Raw genomic sequence first — 16,895 nt, forward strand, 5'->3', positions numbered from 1 at the left:
GGACAGAGGGGTTGAAAAGCCTACCTCTTAAAATAGCGCCTGCTGCCTCAATAGAAGTGACTCACTGATGGATGGATTAAACGTAGAGTCAACAGCACCTGTTTGTGTGCAAGAGAGTTGACAGGTGGGCTCTGAGGGGCGATCACAGGCTCACTGACTCCCATCTCATGAGACAACAACCAGTTGTCTGCAAAGCATACTTTTATTGACTTATTTCCAAAATTAACAATCAAGTTGTCCTTTCCAGTTCACCAACACTGCATTTTGTGTAATAGACAAAGAAAGTGCAATTTATTGAAACACGAAATACAGAAAAAATACATATTTCATCCAGAAGTTGGCAGTTAAACGAAGCTTTGCATTTTGTTTATGAGTTGATGTGCAGGTAAGGAGTGAATACAGCAGACATAAGTGCTTTTATGTTCCAGTAGTTCATCCCATTTCCTCATCTGAGCCCTGTGCCATCATGCTGGCATGTTCGATGTAGTCAAAGGCCGTAAACCTGATGGGGAGGTCACTCCACTTGGTGCAATTGCTGATCTTTTTACCGTTGATATTCACCACAAAGTTTTTCACATGAAGGCAAGGGAAATCCATCCCACGGTACACCATCACCGAACCCCATGGCTGCAACAGCAATTAGAGAAGACAAATGTGGTGCACAAGGCACGTGTCACTAGTCCATTAGTCAAATGACTTAGTCTTTATAGTTTTCTCTGAGTTAACCCTAGTTTTTCCTACAACAGAAACTAAAAACAGGAAATACCTGGCCACAGTCTTTGCAAGCGATGACAGCGTTGGTCTCATAGTCCAGAAGTCGCTCCTGGAGAGTGGCATTTTCTCTCTGAATGAAAAGTTCCCTATACGAAGAACATTTTTAGAAAACATATGATCAAACTATGCAGTAAAAGTTGCTAAATATTATTAAAAAGTAGTGGTGAATGATTAATACTTGAACTGTGTGGTAACATTGACTCTGTGCATGTTTTCAATGATCTGGATGTCTTCACCGCTGCACACAGGTTTGGCACAGTTTCGACAGCTGAACTTTACATGCGATGGCTTTTCGTCCTTGATGGCCTTCTGCTTCCGCTTCACCTGTCTCATTCTCTCCTCCATTATAGCCTGAAGCTGAAACTCCATCATCTAATGAAAATTGACAAAACATCTTAGAATTATGAGCGTTTCAAATGAAAAGACATTATTAAAAATATTTATTCTGTACCTGTTTCTGATAAGCTTCTCGACTCTGACCTTTGATTTTATTTATGGCTTTTCCCATCATTTCCTCTCGGTACTCGTTGACACACTCTCTTTCAGCCACCCCAGAGTTCTTTACATCCACCACAGTGTAGGAGCTGTCGTCAGCTCTTCCTCTGCCTTTGGCCTGTAAAAGGAGAAAACATGAAATAATTCAAAATAAAACCTGATTATCTTCCTTAAACAGGATCTGTAGCAACCTCTAAATCAACATCACATGCATGAGTTATTCTGGGTGTCTGCTTATGACTCAAAAGAGGCTGACGTTCAAAAGAATAGTATGAGGTCAGTTATTAATAGTTTTCGTTGGGCGTTTCATTGGTGTATTAAGCTATAATCACAAATATTTCAGAAGTTCCAAAGGCATTTATGGAAAATAACATCAAGCTGAGTAAAGAAATCTATATTTGAAATTTCTGCTTGTCTATTTTCAAGACCTCTCAAATGTAAAATGGAATGCTGTCGATCAACTTCTGGTCCAAATCCAGACTGATGGCAGCTCATTCTTGCACAAGTAATGTTTGGAGTTTGTCAGAATTTGAGGATTATTGTTTATCCACTGCCCCTTGAGGATTAACCACACTTTCAATGGGATTAAAGTCTGGGAAGTTTCTTGGTTATGGATCCAAACTGGATATTTTATTCCCTGAGTCGCTCAGCTACCATCTTTTCCTAATGAAACGGTGCTCGTTTTCCTGGAGACGATTATGTTTAGCACCAAACTGGGAGAAATTTCTCTTGAAGGGGGTATAGGACCATTCTGTTTTCATGGTGTCTTGATGCTAAACTGTGTGTGAGTTGATACTCTTTGAAGTTCTGAGTAATTTTACCAGACCTTCATGGTCTATTTTACCAGACCGACCATTTACGCCATTATTGAATTTTGAGAGGTTGAGGACAAACGGAACTTTAAGACAGAGAAAAAATTTTCTCTGTCTGGCCCCAAAACAATTTCTCATCTGAATCTGGTGCCCTTGAGCCTGCGAGACTGAAACGATCATCCCAAATGTTTATCTGGCTGATTTGAAAACATCTTTAGAAAAAATTAAGGCCCTTAAAAGACGTAAATGAACCCATGTCAAGATAGAAAACCCCCATCTGCCAGCACACGATCAATGGATCAGTGAACTTGTGGCGCATATTCATCAACACAGACTGAAGGGCTCGGTTGGGAGACATTATCTTGTTTATGCATCATTTGTGATATTTTATATTTTTGCTTGTCCTTTTGAGTTTGATCCAGTGTGGCTGATTTACGGCCTTCTTGGCCGTATAAACAACATTGTGTTTGTGAAGGAGAGTAAATGCCTTTGGTGTGAACTCTGTAGATCTTTCACATGTGAAGGGGGGGGGTAAAGGGTAGAGGCGCCGGGTGAAACACAACAAGGAATCACATATTTAGAGACTGAAAATACGAGTAACAGTTTTACCAACCTGTATCATAGCAATCTCATTGGTTGAGAGACCGTATCGGATAACAAAATTGCAGGCTGGTATGTCCAAACCTTCCTCAGCTACGGTGGTGGCAACCAGCAGGTTGACTTCACCAGCTCTGAATTTTTTCAGCACGTCCTTCTGCTCCGCCTGATGAACACAAGGAGAAGTGCTTTGCATTGTGGAGTTAAATGGAAAGTCTTTTCTGTGTATTGTACTTACAGCAGTCATTGGTTTGGTGTCACTCTGGTCTCCTCCTCCAATGACATGTGAAGGTTTGACCTCAACATCAGCAAACTTGGGGTTTTCTTGAATCCACTGACTCAGGGTGATGGCACTGTGTCGGGTTTTAGTGAAAATAATTCCTCTGGCCTGTCCTCTAGAGCTGAACTCTCGCAGAATCTGTTCCCTTAGTTTTGACAGGCTGTCGTTTTCATACTTTGGATTCTTCGAGAATGTCTCCAGCTCTTCCTTTTTATCTGTGAGATTTAGATTTCAATCAGCAAAGGAAAGGACTTATTGAATAACCTAAAAAGCAATTTCACCTTTAAACAATTTGAAGAGGAATCTCTCAGTATCTGTTATCTGTATGTTCTGCTCCCCATCGACTGAAGTTTTCTTCTTGATTTGTTCCTCGTGGAATTTGTTCAGGTAACTGAGGGCATCGCTCATGCGGATGGTGTTGCTGAGAATCAGGCCCTCGTTGTACCGTCGAAGGAACTCTGCACAGACTCGCACTGTCTTGTCCTCCTCTTTTGCAGCTAGAATGGAATGAGGCAGTTTTATTTTAAAATCTACAACAAGCATCATGGTTGTCATCAGTAGAAGTGGCCTAATGATGGGCAAGTCTAAAGGCTTAACAGGAGAAGCAAGAGAAAGCGTTAGAGTTGCATAATGGTGGAACACAATCCCAAACGGACCTTTGAAAAACCATAATGACCCAAAATGCCGCTCACCTTGTCGTTCTTTCTGAACAGCCCACTGTTCATAATTCTGCGAGCCCAGGTCACAGATGGGGCTAAGCTTGGCTTCATTGTGAATGGCGTTCATGATGGTCTTAATGACATCCCCGAAAGGATCCTGAAAGGAATATTTGTGTGAACACACGCACACAGCTAGGGTCCGTAATGTGACGTGATCAAGAAGAGGAAGAGGGAACTTTTTTATAAAAAAAAAACTCAGTCTCCAAACTATCTCCTCAGCACTGTAACGTGAGGAAATATGGGTTTTCTGTGCCAAAGGTCGTATTTGCCCGGCTGGGTCAAAGCTGGGTCACGCAGCAACTTTCACCCACAGATTAAGACCTGAGCCGACAGCAAGTCTGAAGATTCCACAACAATCCAACACCTGCATCTCCAGAGGAAGGACTTCTCACACACCCTAGTCATAACAGAGTCTTAAACTTTCTTCATTATTAAAGTTAAATAACCATTTGATCACTTTGCTCATTATAAATGTATTTTAATCAAATGAATGATTATTATGCTTTGGGTAATCATAATGAACTATAATGAATCAGTATAATTAATTAAATAATGTTTTAAAGATGTTTAGCGATGACCTTCACACTCGCTCACACAGGTCTGTATCCACAGTAACTCCAAAACACATTTGCTCTGACGCACAAGTTTACTTTGGGAAGAGAAGTGGTTTTGGGTAAGTTAGTATGTTCGAGATTGACAACGAAAGAGAGCGGACGTGCTGAACAAACGCCAACGGGGAAAGGAGCCCTGACGGCTCTTCCCCCCCCCGCTATTTCTGTCAAGCCAGACAGAATAGCTGAAATGCAACTGCTAACGCAGACTCGTCCCAGAGTCTTTGATTTCTGAGTTAATTTAAACTTGAGAAAGCGCATCTGTCGAACGCTTCAGCAAAGTGTACCGAGGTCAACTCTGGACTGGACGGTCGCACACCTTCGTCTTCTCGGTCAGCCAAGGTGGCACCTGGAGAAACATCCTCCTTCGGTCCGGATCTAAAGAGGGTCCTAAGGTCGGTGAGGCAGAACACGATATATAGCGTTCTGATGCTGGTTTTCTAATAAGAACTAAAGTTTAATTCAAACCATCATTTTTCACTCAGACACCTTTTCTCTCCCTGAAGCAAACTCAGACACCTGCATGCACACATTCATAATTCCATTATCCTCAATCTTAGCACAAACAACACAAGGTCTATTTGTGCAAGCTTAAAATATCAACTGTTAAAGATTGTCCAACAAGGTTGCTAATGTTGATTATTTTTCCTATGATTGTCATTTCTAATCGTTAGTTTAAATTGAAGAATTAAAACACTTAAATTTCAAACTTGTCTCTTCATTGAACTGAAACACAGACAAACGGATATGATCGTCAGTTTATCAATGAAAACAACCTTTGAGTCTTCTTATCTCTATAAATTTGGTTATTAATTTTGTTAAAATTAATATTCCAGATTATTATGTAGAATGGTTCATATTTCATAAAAGAGCCATAAACCATTTTGCTACAGCCTTAATCAGGTTCTACAGGAGCTGCTAAACTTTCATTTTAATCAAATGTGCAGTGCTCAAGTAGAAAAACATCTAAAACAGTCAGGAATACGGCCCTTGTGATGGTAGCACATCCCTGCTAACGCTACAACAGGTGGTTCTAGGTCCAGGAGGATCTAGGGGGGACACCCATCGACATTATACACTCCAATAACAAGTTTTTCTGCTAAAATGGGAGGTGGCCACCACCGCCATTTTGACCGTGTCACAGGTTCCGTCAAGCCCAGACAACTCCACAAAAGGGAAGAGAGGAGGAGCTGAGGGTGGGGCTGTAAGGCTGGGATCAACTGACGACACCCGGTCGAACTAGCTACAAGCTAACCTGAAGCTAACCCAAAGCTAATGCGGAGGTGGGAGCTAAGCTAACGGAGGTAGCAACCTAGCTACAACCGGAGTTAACTGTGCACAACACCAGAGCTTCTGAGTCAGAGATACGCCGGGCTGACCGCTGGGTAAAACCGGGTGGAACACAGAGGTCTCGGAGACCTCCACAAGCCGGCAGCCGCACAGCAGACAAGCGCTGCTGCGCAGAGCTGCCGCTGGGAGAACCGGGTGGAAAGGTTTCCATCCCAGAGCTCCACAAGCCGTCAGCCCGCCACAGCAGACAGAAGCCGCGATCAGACAGATGCGCCGAGCTGCGGAGAGAAGTGGCATATTTTGGCGGTTCTGGCTTGCCATAAGAACCAACCGTCAGCCCGCGCGCAGCACACAGAAGCCGCGATCAGACAGAGATGGACCGGGCTGCAGGGAGAAACAGCCGGCATTCCGGGTGGAAAACATCGGTCTCCCGAGAGCTCCACAAGCCGATAGTCGGAACCCAGCTCCACCAACATGTTATATTTCAACCCATTTTCTGAAGTGCAGCATTATGTTAAATGCACTGGGTTTTACCCTATTACATTTAAATTTCATGGTTAAACAGTACATGTTAAAGTCTAAGCTCAGCTCGGCAGTGACCTAAAATACATAAATATAATTTTACTTACCGAAAAAAATGAAGTGGAGACTCCTTGGACGCTCTATTAGTGCAATTAATGCCACAGCAAGCCTGGGCCCCCCTCTGCCCCCCCCCCCCCCCCCTGCTGAGGGTGGAGCCCTCTGTGATAATTTTGCATAATTAGCTGAAAAGAAACTCTTAAACAAATATTTTCTTGTTGTCATTGAGATAAATAACTCAGATAATGTGTTTTGGGCAAAATTGTTATATTTTGAAACTAAATGAAAATCGGCTGTAAAAAGTAACTTTTACGCCATTACTTTTGTTGTAACTATGTACTACAATTTGAAATACTAAAATGTATTGTTTGTAGTGTTTTTTTTTTTTAATAATTGTGCCACTGTCACACTAGCATCGGCTCTGCATGGTCTGGATAGCATAGAGTTTCTCCATTAGCACAGCCTGCCTGCTATCAGGGTGCAACCAGACTGTTTTTCAGCCCTCTCCCAGAGGTGGTCTGCTTCAGGCTGACCAGGGCCAACACACCCAGTGCTGACTGACAAACTGGCTCTAATTCACACCTTCCATTAGGGGAAGCCTCCGGTTGGTGGGTGGAATCAGCCCACCCGGGCTTATCGTGTTGATTACCTAGGAGCTGAGGACATATCTGACTGCATTCCTAAACAAGGATTTGTGGAATCAACTGGGCCAGGATGGAGCTGACTGGGGCTATCCGAGTGGTGTGGAGCCGATGCGAGTGGGTAAGGGGCAAGTTTACAGACAGAAGTTGATTCAATGCAGGTCGAGTTGGCATTTAAGCTAGGTTGGTGTGCTAAGATGACTGGAGTGCATCTTTGATGACTGACAGATCCCTCTACACAGTTCTATTGGTCAACGCTCTTGGCTTGCGTAAATGATTTGTTTTGCTGAGGAGAGCCTTAGGGAAAATATAAATGATGAAATATGACCTTCTTTATATCATAGAACAAGGCCAGATAGTCAAGTGTAAGCATTTTATAAGTTACTTGAAAAATCTAAACTTCGTACCTCAGCTTTAAATGAAAAATGCGAGGACATTTATTGTAAAACTGTTTTGCGTGAATTCACCTCTGCTTTGTTTTCAACAGTCAGAATAGTTTTTCTTTGTTGCTTCCGGTCTTCTTCTTGGCTTCTCGTCATGATTTCTGAAGCGTCCAAGTTTGCACAAATCTATTAAAAAAATTAAATAAAAGTCCAAAATTTGTAGAGTTCACAAAACGTTTGGTTTGAGGAACAAGATAATGAACAGAGAGAAATCGTTCATAAATAGGGCTGAACATCCAGAAAGAAATGTAAGGTAAGTATTTACTCTCATTATGTGCTCCACAGCCTTCGCCACTGTGTTGGCTCCCCCAACCCCCGGTGAGGCAGTCAAGCCTAGGATCTGTGGGAGGGGTACGGTCTTCTTCTGCTCCTTCTTGAGCCTCAAGTTCTTGTGCTTTTGCATCAAATATCGCATCATTATGTGGTTGTAGACTCCTCCTTTCTGCGTGTGGTGGCATTCATCTATTATGATTAAGGTCAGATCTGCGCAGAAAGATGAAATCATTCTTAAACTCAGCTTTAAAAAAAATCATTTCACCCAATTTTCATGTTGCAAAAGTCCAATCAAGCACGTATGTTACTATTAGTCAAGTCATTGACGTTGAGATTCAAATTTGTCCCAAGAGGGAAAGGGAATGCCGAGTGGCAGCTTGATGTATTATGATGGAGGCTCTCATGTGAATTTGATCAGCCACACACTGATGGCTTGAACAGACGTGTGGCCTGGAAACCAGGAGGAGGGGAAAAAAAATGTACAAACAGCATATGCTCCTCTGAGGTGGCTATTCCACCTTGGACTGGTGACTGCCAACAGGAGCGAACACAAGACATGACAGGATCCTGTCGGGGGAAATCCTGCTCCGAGTCCTCTGGGTGGCATTTTATTCCAGAACGTGTCGGAAGTGGAGTCCAGGACAGGTTTTTAGTAGCCTGCCCTGCCAGACTCGTCCTCTGTTGAATTCTGCACAGAGAAAGAGTCTGGTAACTCTCGGCAAAGAGCACCATGAGAGGCGGGACTAGCCAGCTCAAAAATAACCAATCAGAAAAAAGACGGAAATCCCGATTGTACGGTACGTACGATGCTGCAGTTTTCTAGTTGTAGTAAAAAAAAAAAAGGCATCTGGCAACGGTGAAAATATCTTTTATTAAATTTGTTTTTTTAGAAGAAATCTTTTTAGCGCTTCTACTTGTTGTTTTAAAGACATTTGAGTCATTTAGAACAGAGGAAAGAGCCGCAGCGAACTCTGCCGCTGTCTTTGTTGTTTATGAGAAACCGAGCGTCGCTGTGTGTGATGTCAGCGACGCTGTAGTTTTTTAGCTGTAGTAAAAATGGAGTCTGACGACAGCGCAAACATCTTTCTTTAGAAGAAAGGCTTTTAGCGCTGCTACTTGTTGTGTCCAAGTCATTTAGACCAGAGGAAAGAGCCGCAGCGAACCCCGCTTCAGTCACCATGCTTATGATAAACTCGGCATTATGGTGTGTGACATACGCTACTCAGCGCTGATTGGCTCGGTTAGAATTCTCACGGGGTGGGATTATTTGAATAGGAAGATAACAAATGAGTCACCCCCACACAAAAACTCAAGATCAAGCAACTCCATCATTTCTCAAACTGAAATCATCTTAGTTTAAAACTGATTTCAGCTGAAAATATAGTTGAAACCAAATGGTTTGTGTTGCTGGATTTAGACGATGTGCTTGGTCTTGTTTTGTTTTTATGTTTAAGTTTTGATTTCTTTTTCTTTCCTTTTCCAGCTGGTCTAACTGCATTTTTACTCGTTACTTTAGATTAGGGATGGGCCAATATCTCAGTCGGCTGATATATCAGGACGATTTTTACCCTTTTTAGGGATGAAAAATTAAGATTAAAGAGCTTGTTAAGATCCGTGTTGAAAGTTGTGCATCAACTGTTTTATTAGTGAGATTTTAGCCAACAGATTAGGTGGAAAACGTCTAAACACTGACCATGAAAATCGGCCCCAAAAAAATCGGCAGCATATATCGGCCACTGGCTTACAATGACCTCTAAATGTCGGTATCGACAATAGAAAAACCATATCGGTCTATCTCTGCTTGAGATTTATGGTTGCACCTCATCAGATCCAGTCTGAATTTGATATTTCTCACATAAACCGTTGTTTTTATTTCTTGCCAAGCTCAGACCAGGTAGCTTTGTTTTTCTTTCATTTTTCTTTACTTTTCCTCTCTCCAGTCTTACCAGCTTCCAAAACTTATAACATATAAAGTATGCATGTAATGTTTTATACAAACTGTTATAATCTAATATTTTCTACCCTTTCTACCCAATGCATTCCTATTTAATTACATCAAAAATCATGGAATAAATCTCCAAATCTTCAAACTTTTGTGTGTTTGAGACCAAACGTACTGAACTTCAGACCCACAGTTAAGTTTCTGGGCCCAAACAGTAAAATGACGTAGAGCTCATACCACTCATCTTCACCCCTTCATCCTCTCCGTTCTCGGCCCGCTCCAAATAGTTTTCCAGAATCTGGGCCGTGCAAATGATGATGTCGTTTTTCTGCACAGTCTTGGCGAAAGAGATTTTGAGTTGGGAGTCTCCACTGACTCTCTCCACTCGGTAAGTTTGCTTTAAGTAAGGCAAAAACTCAGTGGAGTAATGCTGCTCCACGAGAGGAATCTGTAGGGCAAAAGGAAACATGACATTTAATTTATTTTAAACAGAATCCTTTGGATTCCTAAGATTTTAAAGCATTGTTCCACTGCCACAGAGCTAACACCACAGCTAAACAGAAGAATCTGTTTTGTTTACAAAAGGAGGAGACGCCCTCTTCTGCACAAACCCGACCAACTAATTGTAAAGTTGCTTTGAGGAATAAATAAACATTGCTCCACTATAACGCCATCCAGTTGGAAAGTTTTTAGACTCCTGCAACTTTTTTTTTTCCCCCAAAAGGGATTGTGCCAAACAATAACAGCGTGCACGGGAATATCTAAACCTCATGACATAGAATTAGTGGTGAGCTGACCTACATTTGCAAGAGAACATTTTAAAATGGACACGAGAGGGATCGTATTACGACGAAAGGCCAGATGCACCAACTTTGGGTTCAAGTACCTTGTTCACCAGGACAACCACCTTCCCTGGGCTCCCCGCCTCCCTCCTGCTGTCCAGATGTTTCTTGGTAATGTACACCGCTGCTCTGGTTTTACCACTTCCTGTAGGCAGGCATATAATAATGTTCTTCCCCTCTAAGGCAGGTCTAGCGACTTCCATCTGATAATCCCGAAGAACAATTTCTGTTTTTTCAGGGCTTCTGGGGGCTTCTGCGGCTGCTTCAGAGTAACTTAAATCTGCAAGGCGGAACAGAAGTTGCATCCATGTCAGCAAACCACATTCACACACTGTGCTGGAATGTCCTGTTAAGGGTGTTTTGGGAAAGGTAGAAATATGCAGACATGCAATGTACAAAGTTTTCCTGGAAAGCATAAACTTTAGTTACATAACTCTGAATATTCCCAAGTAAAACCACAGAGTCTGAGAGGATCAGCTCCGTCTTAGACAGTACATATAAACTTAGGAATGGGGGCTTCGGATAAAATGTTTGCAAACCAAAAAAAGAAAAAAAAAAACTATTGTGCATGGAAAAATACACCTAAGTCATCTCTGTACTGCTATTCCCGCTTCCTTCATGTGGTACAATATGGTCCAAGCACAACCATGCTTCACCTCATTCTGATTTAAAGTTGCTGACAGGCACTGACTCGGACGACCCGTCTGCGTTCAGTAGAAACAGTCGAATTTCCCACTTTCTGCTACCAGTTCCACGCTTCCTCTTCAGCTGTGAGTTCATAACCACACAAATTGTTCTTTTTTTCCAGCTCTGTGCAGACAGTTTTTAATTTTCCTGTTCAGACTCGATGTGCCGCAGGAGGAATTGCATGTACATAAACACAAGTCGTTCCTGATAGAGAGATAGAGCCTTAAAAGTAATTAAACTAAGAAGAAGTATTAGGTCTGTGGGGGGCCTGTAAACTTTTACCGGCAGTTCCCAGACACTGTAATTACTAAAAAGGTGAATAGGCAGCTCTTTGGAGTCTCACTCCAGCTCTTTTCTGAGAACACTCAGATTGTTCTGCTCAAACTTCACCTCCTCTGCAGGCGGATATCACAAAAACAACTCCAACAGTTTACCAAATTCCATTTACATGAGCAAACTAAAACCTGAGGTAAAGTCATGAGGTGGCGTCTGAAATTCACTCACCTAAAGGACTATTGGGAGCACTTGTTCAACTTCTCCTTAATGCAATTATCTAATCAACCAATCACATGGCAGTTGCTTCAATACATTTAGGGGTGTGGTCCTGGCCAAGACAATCTCATGAACTCCAAACTGAATGTCAGAATGGGAAAGAAAGGTGATTTAAGCTACTTTGAGCATGACATGGTTGTTGGTGCCAGACGGGCCGGTCTGAATATTTCACAATCTGCTCAGTTACTGGGATTTTCACGCACAACCATTTCTAGGGTTTACAGAGAATGGTGTGAAAAGAGAAAAACATCCAGTATGCGGCAGTCCTGTGGGCGAAAATGCCTTGTTGATGCTAGAGGTCAGAGGAGAATGGGCCGACTGATTCCAGCTGATAGAAGAGCAACTTTGACTGACTTAACCACTCGTTACAACCGAGGAATGCAGCACAGCATTTGTGAAGCCACAACACGCACAACCTTGAGGCGGATGGACTACAACAGCAGAAGACCCCACCGGGTACCACTCATCTCCACTACAAATAGGAAAAAGAGGCTACAGTTTGCACCAGCTGACCAAAATTGGACAGTTGAAGATTAGAAAAATGTTGCCCGGTCTGATGAGTCTAGATTTCTGTTGAGACATTCAAATGGTAGTCAGAATTTGGCGTAAACAGAATGAGAACATGGATCCATCACTGTGCAGGCTGGTGGTGGTGGTGTAATGGTGTGGGGGGATGTTTTCTTGGCACACTTTAGGCCCCTTCGTGCCAATCGGGCATCGATTAAATGCCACGGGCTACCTGAGCATTGTTTCTGACCATGTCCATCCTTTCATGACCACCATGTACCCATCCTCTGATGGCTACTTCCAGCAGGATAATGCACCATGTCATAAAGCTCCAATCATCTCAAATTGGTTTCTTGAACATGATGATGCATTCAATGTACTACAACGGCACCCACAGTCACCAGATCTCAACCCAATAGAGCATCTTTGGGATGTGGTGGAAAGGGAGCTTCGTGCCCTGGATGTGCATCCCACAAACCTCCATCAACTGCAAGATGCTATCCTATCAATATGGACCAACATTTCTAAAGAATGCTTTCAGCACCTTGTTGAATCAATGCCACGTAGAATTAAGGCAGTTCTGAAGGCGAAAGGGGGTCAAACACCGTATTAGTATGGTGTGCCTAATAATCCTTTAGGTGAGTGTATGTTCCTGTGACTTTCATGTTTTACCTGCGGCCTGTTTTACAGCCTGAGAAATGAAATGTTAAATTTTCTTAACAAGTTATGTCAACTAAACCTATTTGCCTAAAGCAAAACCCTAGAGTTTGTAACACGTTAAAACATTGTTTTCCAACTGGTTTCAGTGGTTCTTGACCCAGAAAATTAAACAAATTCACAATGGACAGCACTCTGCTGCCCTCTGTTGACCAGAAACTGCACTTACCGGTTTTGTGGTTCAGGGTAGGTGCACTAGTGGGAAGTCTCTACCTACTTATGGCAACATCTGAACTGTTTAGCCAGCAGCTAATGTAAAAGCTAGCAGTTAGCTTTTTCAGTTCACCGACAGTCAGCAAAAAACAATAATTTTGCTTTGTTGGCATCACGGCGAAGCCTGGGAGTAAAATTAAGAAAGTAATGTCTTTGGAGGAGAGGCAAAGTGCTAAAACCAGGTGAACATCGATGTGGCCTACACTCGTTTGAGGGAGCTGAAGGAGGCTACAGAATCACAGACTGATGGTGAGCTGGCTTTATTGCTACTGGACTCGTAAGTAACAATGTTTTGTCCAGAAGTGTGGATCTTTTTACTTCATAGCTTATTTAATGAGTTAGCTCATGTTAGCGTTAGCTCACTGTTAGCGCTAGCAACAGCATGCTGCAGAAGGGTTCTTTCCTCCGGATGCCATTCCGCTTTCAAACAGAAGGAATCACATCGCCCCCATGCTGGAACAGTTGCATTGGCTGCCTGCTGTTTACAGGATCCAATTCAAAGTTCTTTTCACTTAAAAGTCCTCAATAAACAAGCACCGCAACCCCCGTCTGTACAGCTAAACCGGCATGCCCCAACAAGATCCCTACCTTCTGCATTTGCTGTTCTCCCATATAAATCATGTGATGAACGGGCTTTGCTGCTCTGAAATGATGGAACGCTCTTCCTCTGTCTGTCTATCCGACTCCCTCGCTAGCATGTTTTAACTCTGCCCTGAAAAATCACCATTTTAAAATGGCTTTGGGCCATTAATCTACCTTGACTGTGGGATACTCAACCCAGTAGTACGCCGCATGGTTGAGGTTGTTTGTATGTCTTTAACATGGACAGTTTTCCCCCTCATTGCTTATTTAAATGAGGTTTTACTATTTATTGTTTGTTATGTGTTTTAATCTTTTTCTCTGTTTTGACTCGTTACCCTTCCAGTTCAGCACTTTGGTAGGCTGCCATGCTATTTTAAATGTGCTTTATAAATACATTTGACTTTGACTTTCAACCAATAGGAGAAGCAGAAAACGTATAAAGTGTTGCTTTGAATGTAAGAGTAATATAAATGTACTTTTAACATTCCAACACATAAAAATATTTATTATTATTTAAATTAAATCAACAGTTTCAGTGGAACCAGCTGACATAACTCTGTCAAACAAATTTAACTTCTTAGGAGTGTACTTGTGTCTTTATGGTTTTCCGGCAACATTCCCAAAACCCGGTTGGTCCAAAAATACTTTAAAGACAGAGGAAAAGCATTCTTGTGTGATTGACAGGAGATCAGATCTTCTAACCTCTCCTTCGGTCTCCCCTAAGGAGCTGGAAAGGGAATGAACTTATGACGTAAAAGCCCAGAGGTGTTGTGGAGGGCTGGACTTCACAGATTCCCCTAAAGATCCATTAAAATGGATTCACCATGTGGTTTTCATTTGACGCGCCAACATATTCCGCCCTCTACGACCTCTCTGCGGTTCCTCGGTTAACACATGGAACTTATTTATTGATGCTATAGAAATGTTCCAACTAATTTCATTCTGAACAAACACTATCTTGCATTTTCCTGGAACAAGAGCAAAGTTTTTGCAAGTAGTTTAGTGTGGATAAACAAACAGATTTTCTTTTATTACTAAGTTTGGGGGTCTTAATGCCATGAAATGGAGAGTGAATGAATCCCACCTGGAGGCAAGCCATCTATGCTTTTGGACGGTTCAGCACTTGCATACAGACCTGAAACATAAACCAAGTTTAGTTCAAATAAACTCAAGTGGCTGAATTTTAAACTTTATTCTGGGCTCTGCATGCTGCTATATACAGCTATGTAACAAAACGCGAACCCCCACCTGCCCTACTAAACTTGGTGCTGTCTGTTCAAAAAATACATTTGTATTCATTCTTAATGTTTTAATCAGACACAGGCTGATCCTAAAATATCCAACAAGGCAGTACCACGGGATACTTTAGCGTGATTTCTGCACAACAGAAGCAGCTGGAGATCAATCTTTAAATACATGCTAAACTAAATTGTGTGTCTTCTGCCCTCTGGTGGAAGATGATAATACTGAAAATGGACAAAATCAACTATTATTATTATTATTATTATTATAACCTGTTGAGTCATTATCAGGCTCCTCTGTCACACTGATCTCCATAGACACTGTGTTGTCACAGCTCACTGCTTCCTGACCGGAAGCTGCACCTGAATGACCTGCAAGTCCATAGTTAAAGATGGTATGAGTATATTAAGACATAAACTTTAACAAAAGACAACAATAGAACTATCTGACATTATAAAAAATGTGAATAGCTATTGATACTGATTGCTTAGATGAATTAAAGATGCCAAAAGTGTGCAAAAAAATTGTCTCGTGATCAATGAGTGCTCCAGTCTCACCCTGCTGCTCACACCAATGTGGGTCTCCGGTCAGTTCTCTAAGTAGGGGATAGTGTTCTGTTTTTTTCAGAACTTGTAGAAATGTGGAGAACCATCCAGGTGGGCGTCTCACGATTCTCCTCAGAAGTTCCCCGGCCCCACGTCCGGGTCCTTGAGTATCAATTTCAGCTAAAACCTTGATGTAAGTTTAGACACAATAAGTGGATTTATTCACCTGAACAGAATCCAAGACTGCGTTCTGCTGCCATCTAGTGGCCAAAGAGATAAATGCTACTCAGACAACTGAATGGACTTACCTTGTCGTTGTCGTCCTGGCCGAGCAGCCCCAGAGAGAAACACTCACAGCAAACGTCAGCTGTCTTCATTTGAACAAGACTTGGAGCCAGTAACCTCACAAGTGCTACACAGTAGTCATTCTCTTCCTCTTCCTCGGGTTTAGGAGAGCCTTCCAAGACCATAGCAGCGTATTTCGAATCTCCATGTATTAAAGCGTCCACGAAGGCCCTGAACCAGCCTTCAGGGTGTGGTTTCTTAAGGACAACGTCAATAAGTTGGTTCGCAGCAGATGCATCACCCTCTGTCTTCAGCTTCTGCAAAATCCGCTCCTTATCTTCATGTGAAATAAAATATAAATGGTTCAGCACCGGCCCCACTGATATCTTTTCCTTCAGTCTATGTCTGAAGGTTTTAATGAGCTCCTCTTGCTGTTCGTCCTTGTCAGGCTCCATGATCCGGAGTCGCTGTCTTAAGTTTTCAGCGAGCTGCTCTTCACCCCTGTCAGGCTCCATGATCCCTCACCTGTCCGAGAACAACACACCTACAGTCATGAAGAGGTTTAAAGACACGGGGAACGCCTTAAATGGTCACTTACCGCCCTCGTGTTTTCCAGGAAAACAGCTGTTTTGTTTCACTTTCGTTTGAGCAGAAATCAAAACCAAAATATGCCACTAGGTGGCACTGTTGCAACACAATATTTTTACAAGTCCCAGAAAATCTGAATCTCACACTTCTGTAAATGCAAATCTACTTTTGTATCATTAGGGCTTTTCTATTTAAGTGCAGAACATTTTCTGTTATACTGCTTAAATTATTTCTTCCATTGATTTTCCCATTCCCTGTAAATACTCTGCAATTTGGTTTCATTTTTTTATTTCTTAAAACATGTAAATATTCAATATTTCTATGTTTATTTATTTTATTTTAAAAGTATGTCTGCATTATGCTTTCTTTTTTTTTGCTCTTTATTCTTTGTTTTTTATTCTCCCTTTTGGCTCTGTTGTATAGTAACACAATAAAGGACCCTTGATGTGAGTGGAAGTGTCTAAATATAGATGTTGGCCCTATAAAGGGTTAATGCTTAGTAGTGCACTTAGTAATGTTAGAAAGGGACCCTTATTGTAATGTGTTACCAATGTAATTGCTGCTGCGACAGCTGTGTTGTCAGTCGTTTCCAAATCTTTCTGCAAACAGTGAATGCTGTTTACACAGATCAGGAGGAAAATAAGCTTTCTCTACGGTGCAATTCCCCCAAAAACCTGGT

General features: G+C 42.1%; 1 protein-coding gene across 1 annotated transcript; it reads right to left on the reverse strand.

The window, feature by feature from the left end:
* Positions 1 to 183: 183 nt before the first annotated feature.
* On the reverse strand, positions 184 to 16,273 carry ifih1 (interferon induced with helicase C domain 1). Its single transcript, XM_015966573.3, has 17 exons — positions 16,227 to 16,273; positions 15,652 to 16,153; positions 15,356 to 15,530; positions 15,071 to 15,169; positions 14,641 to 14,691; positions 10,343 to 10,578; positions 9,694 to 9,904; positions 7,507 to 7,724; positions 7,266 to 7,367; positions 3,651 to 3,774; positions 3,240 to 3,455; positions 2,917 to 3,173; positions 2,695 to 2,844; positions 1,226 to 1,387; positions 953 to 1,146; positions 767 to 860; positions 184 to 627 (listed from the first exon to the last, which is right to left on the reverse strand). Exons 2-17 carry the CDS (start codon positions 16,141 to 16,143, stop codon positions 433 to 435), a joined length of 2,976 nt encoding a protein of 991 aa, XP_015822059.1. The 5' UTR covers positions 16,144 to 16,153; positions 16,227 to 16,273; the 3' UTR covers positions 184 to 432.
* Between the last annotated feature and the right edge of the window lie 622 nt (positions 16,274 to 16,895).

The sequence above is a fragment of the Nothobranchius furzeri genome, chromosome 14 (assembly GCF_043380555.1).
Source record: "Nothobranchius furzeri strain GRZ-AD chromosome 14, NfurGRZ-RIMD1, whole genome shotgun sequence".
Taxonomy (NCBI): Eukaryota; Metazoa; Chordata; class Actinopteri; order Cyprinodontiformes; family Nothobranchiidae; genus Nothobranchius; species Nothobranchius furzeri.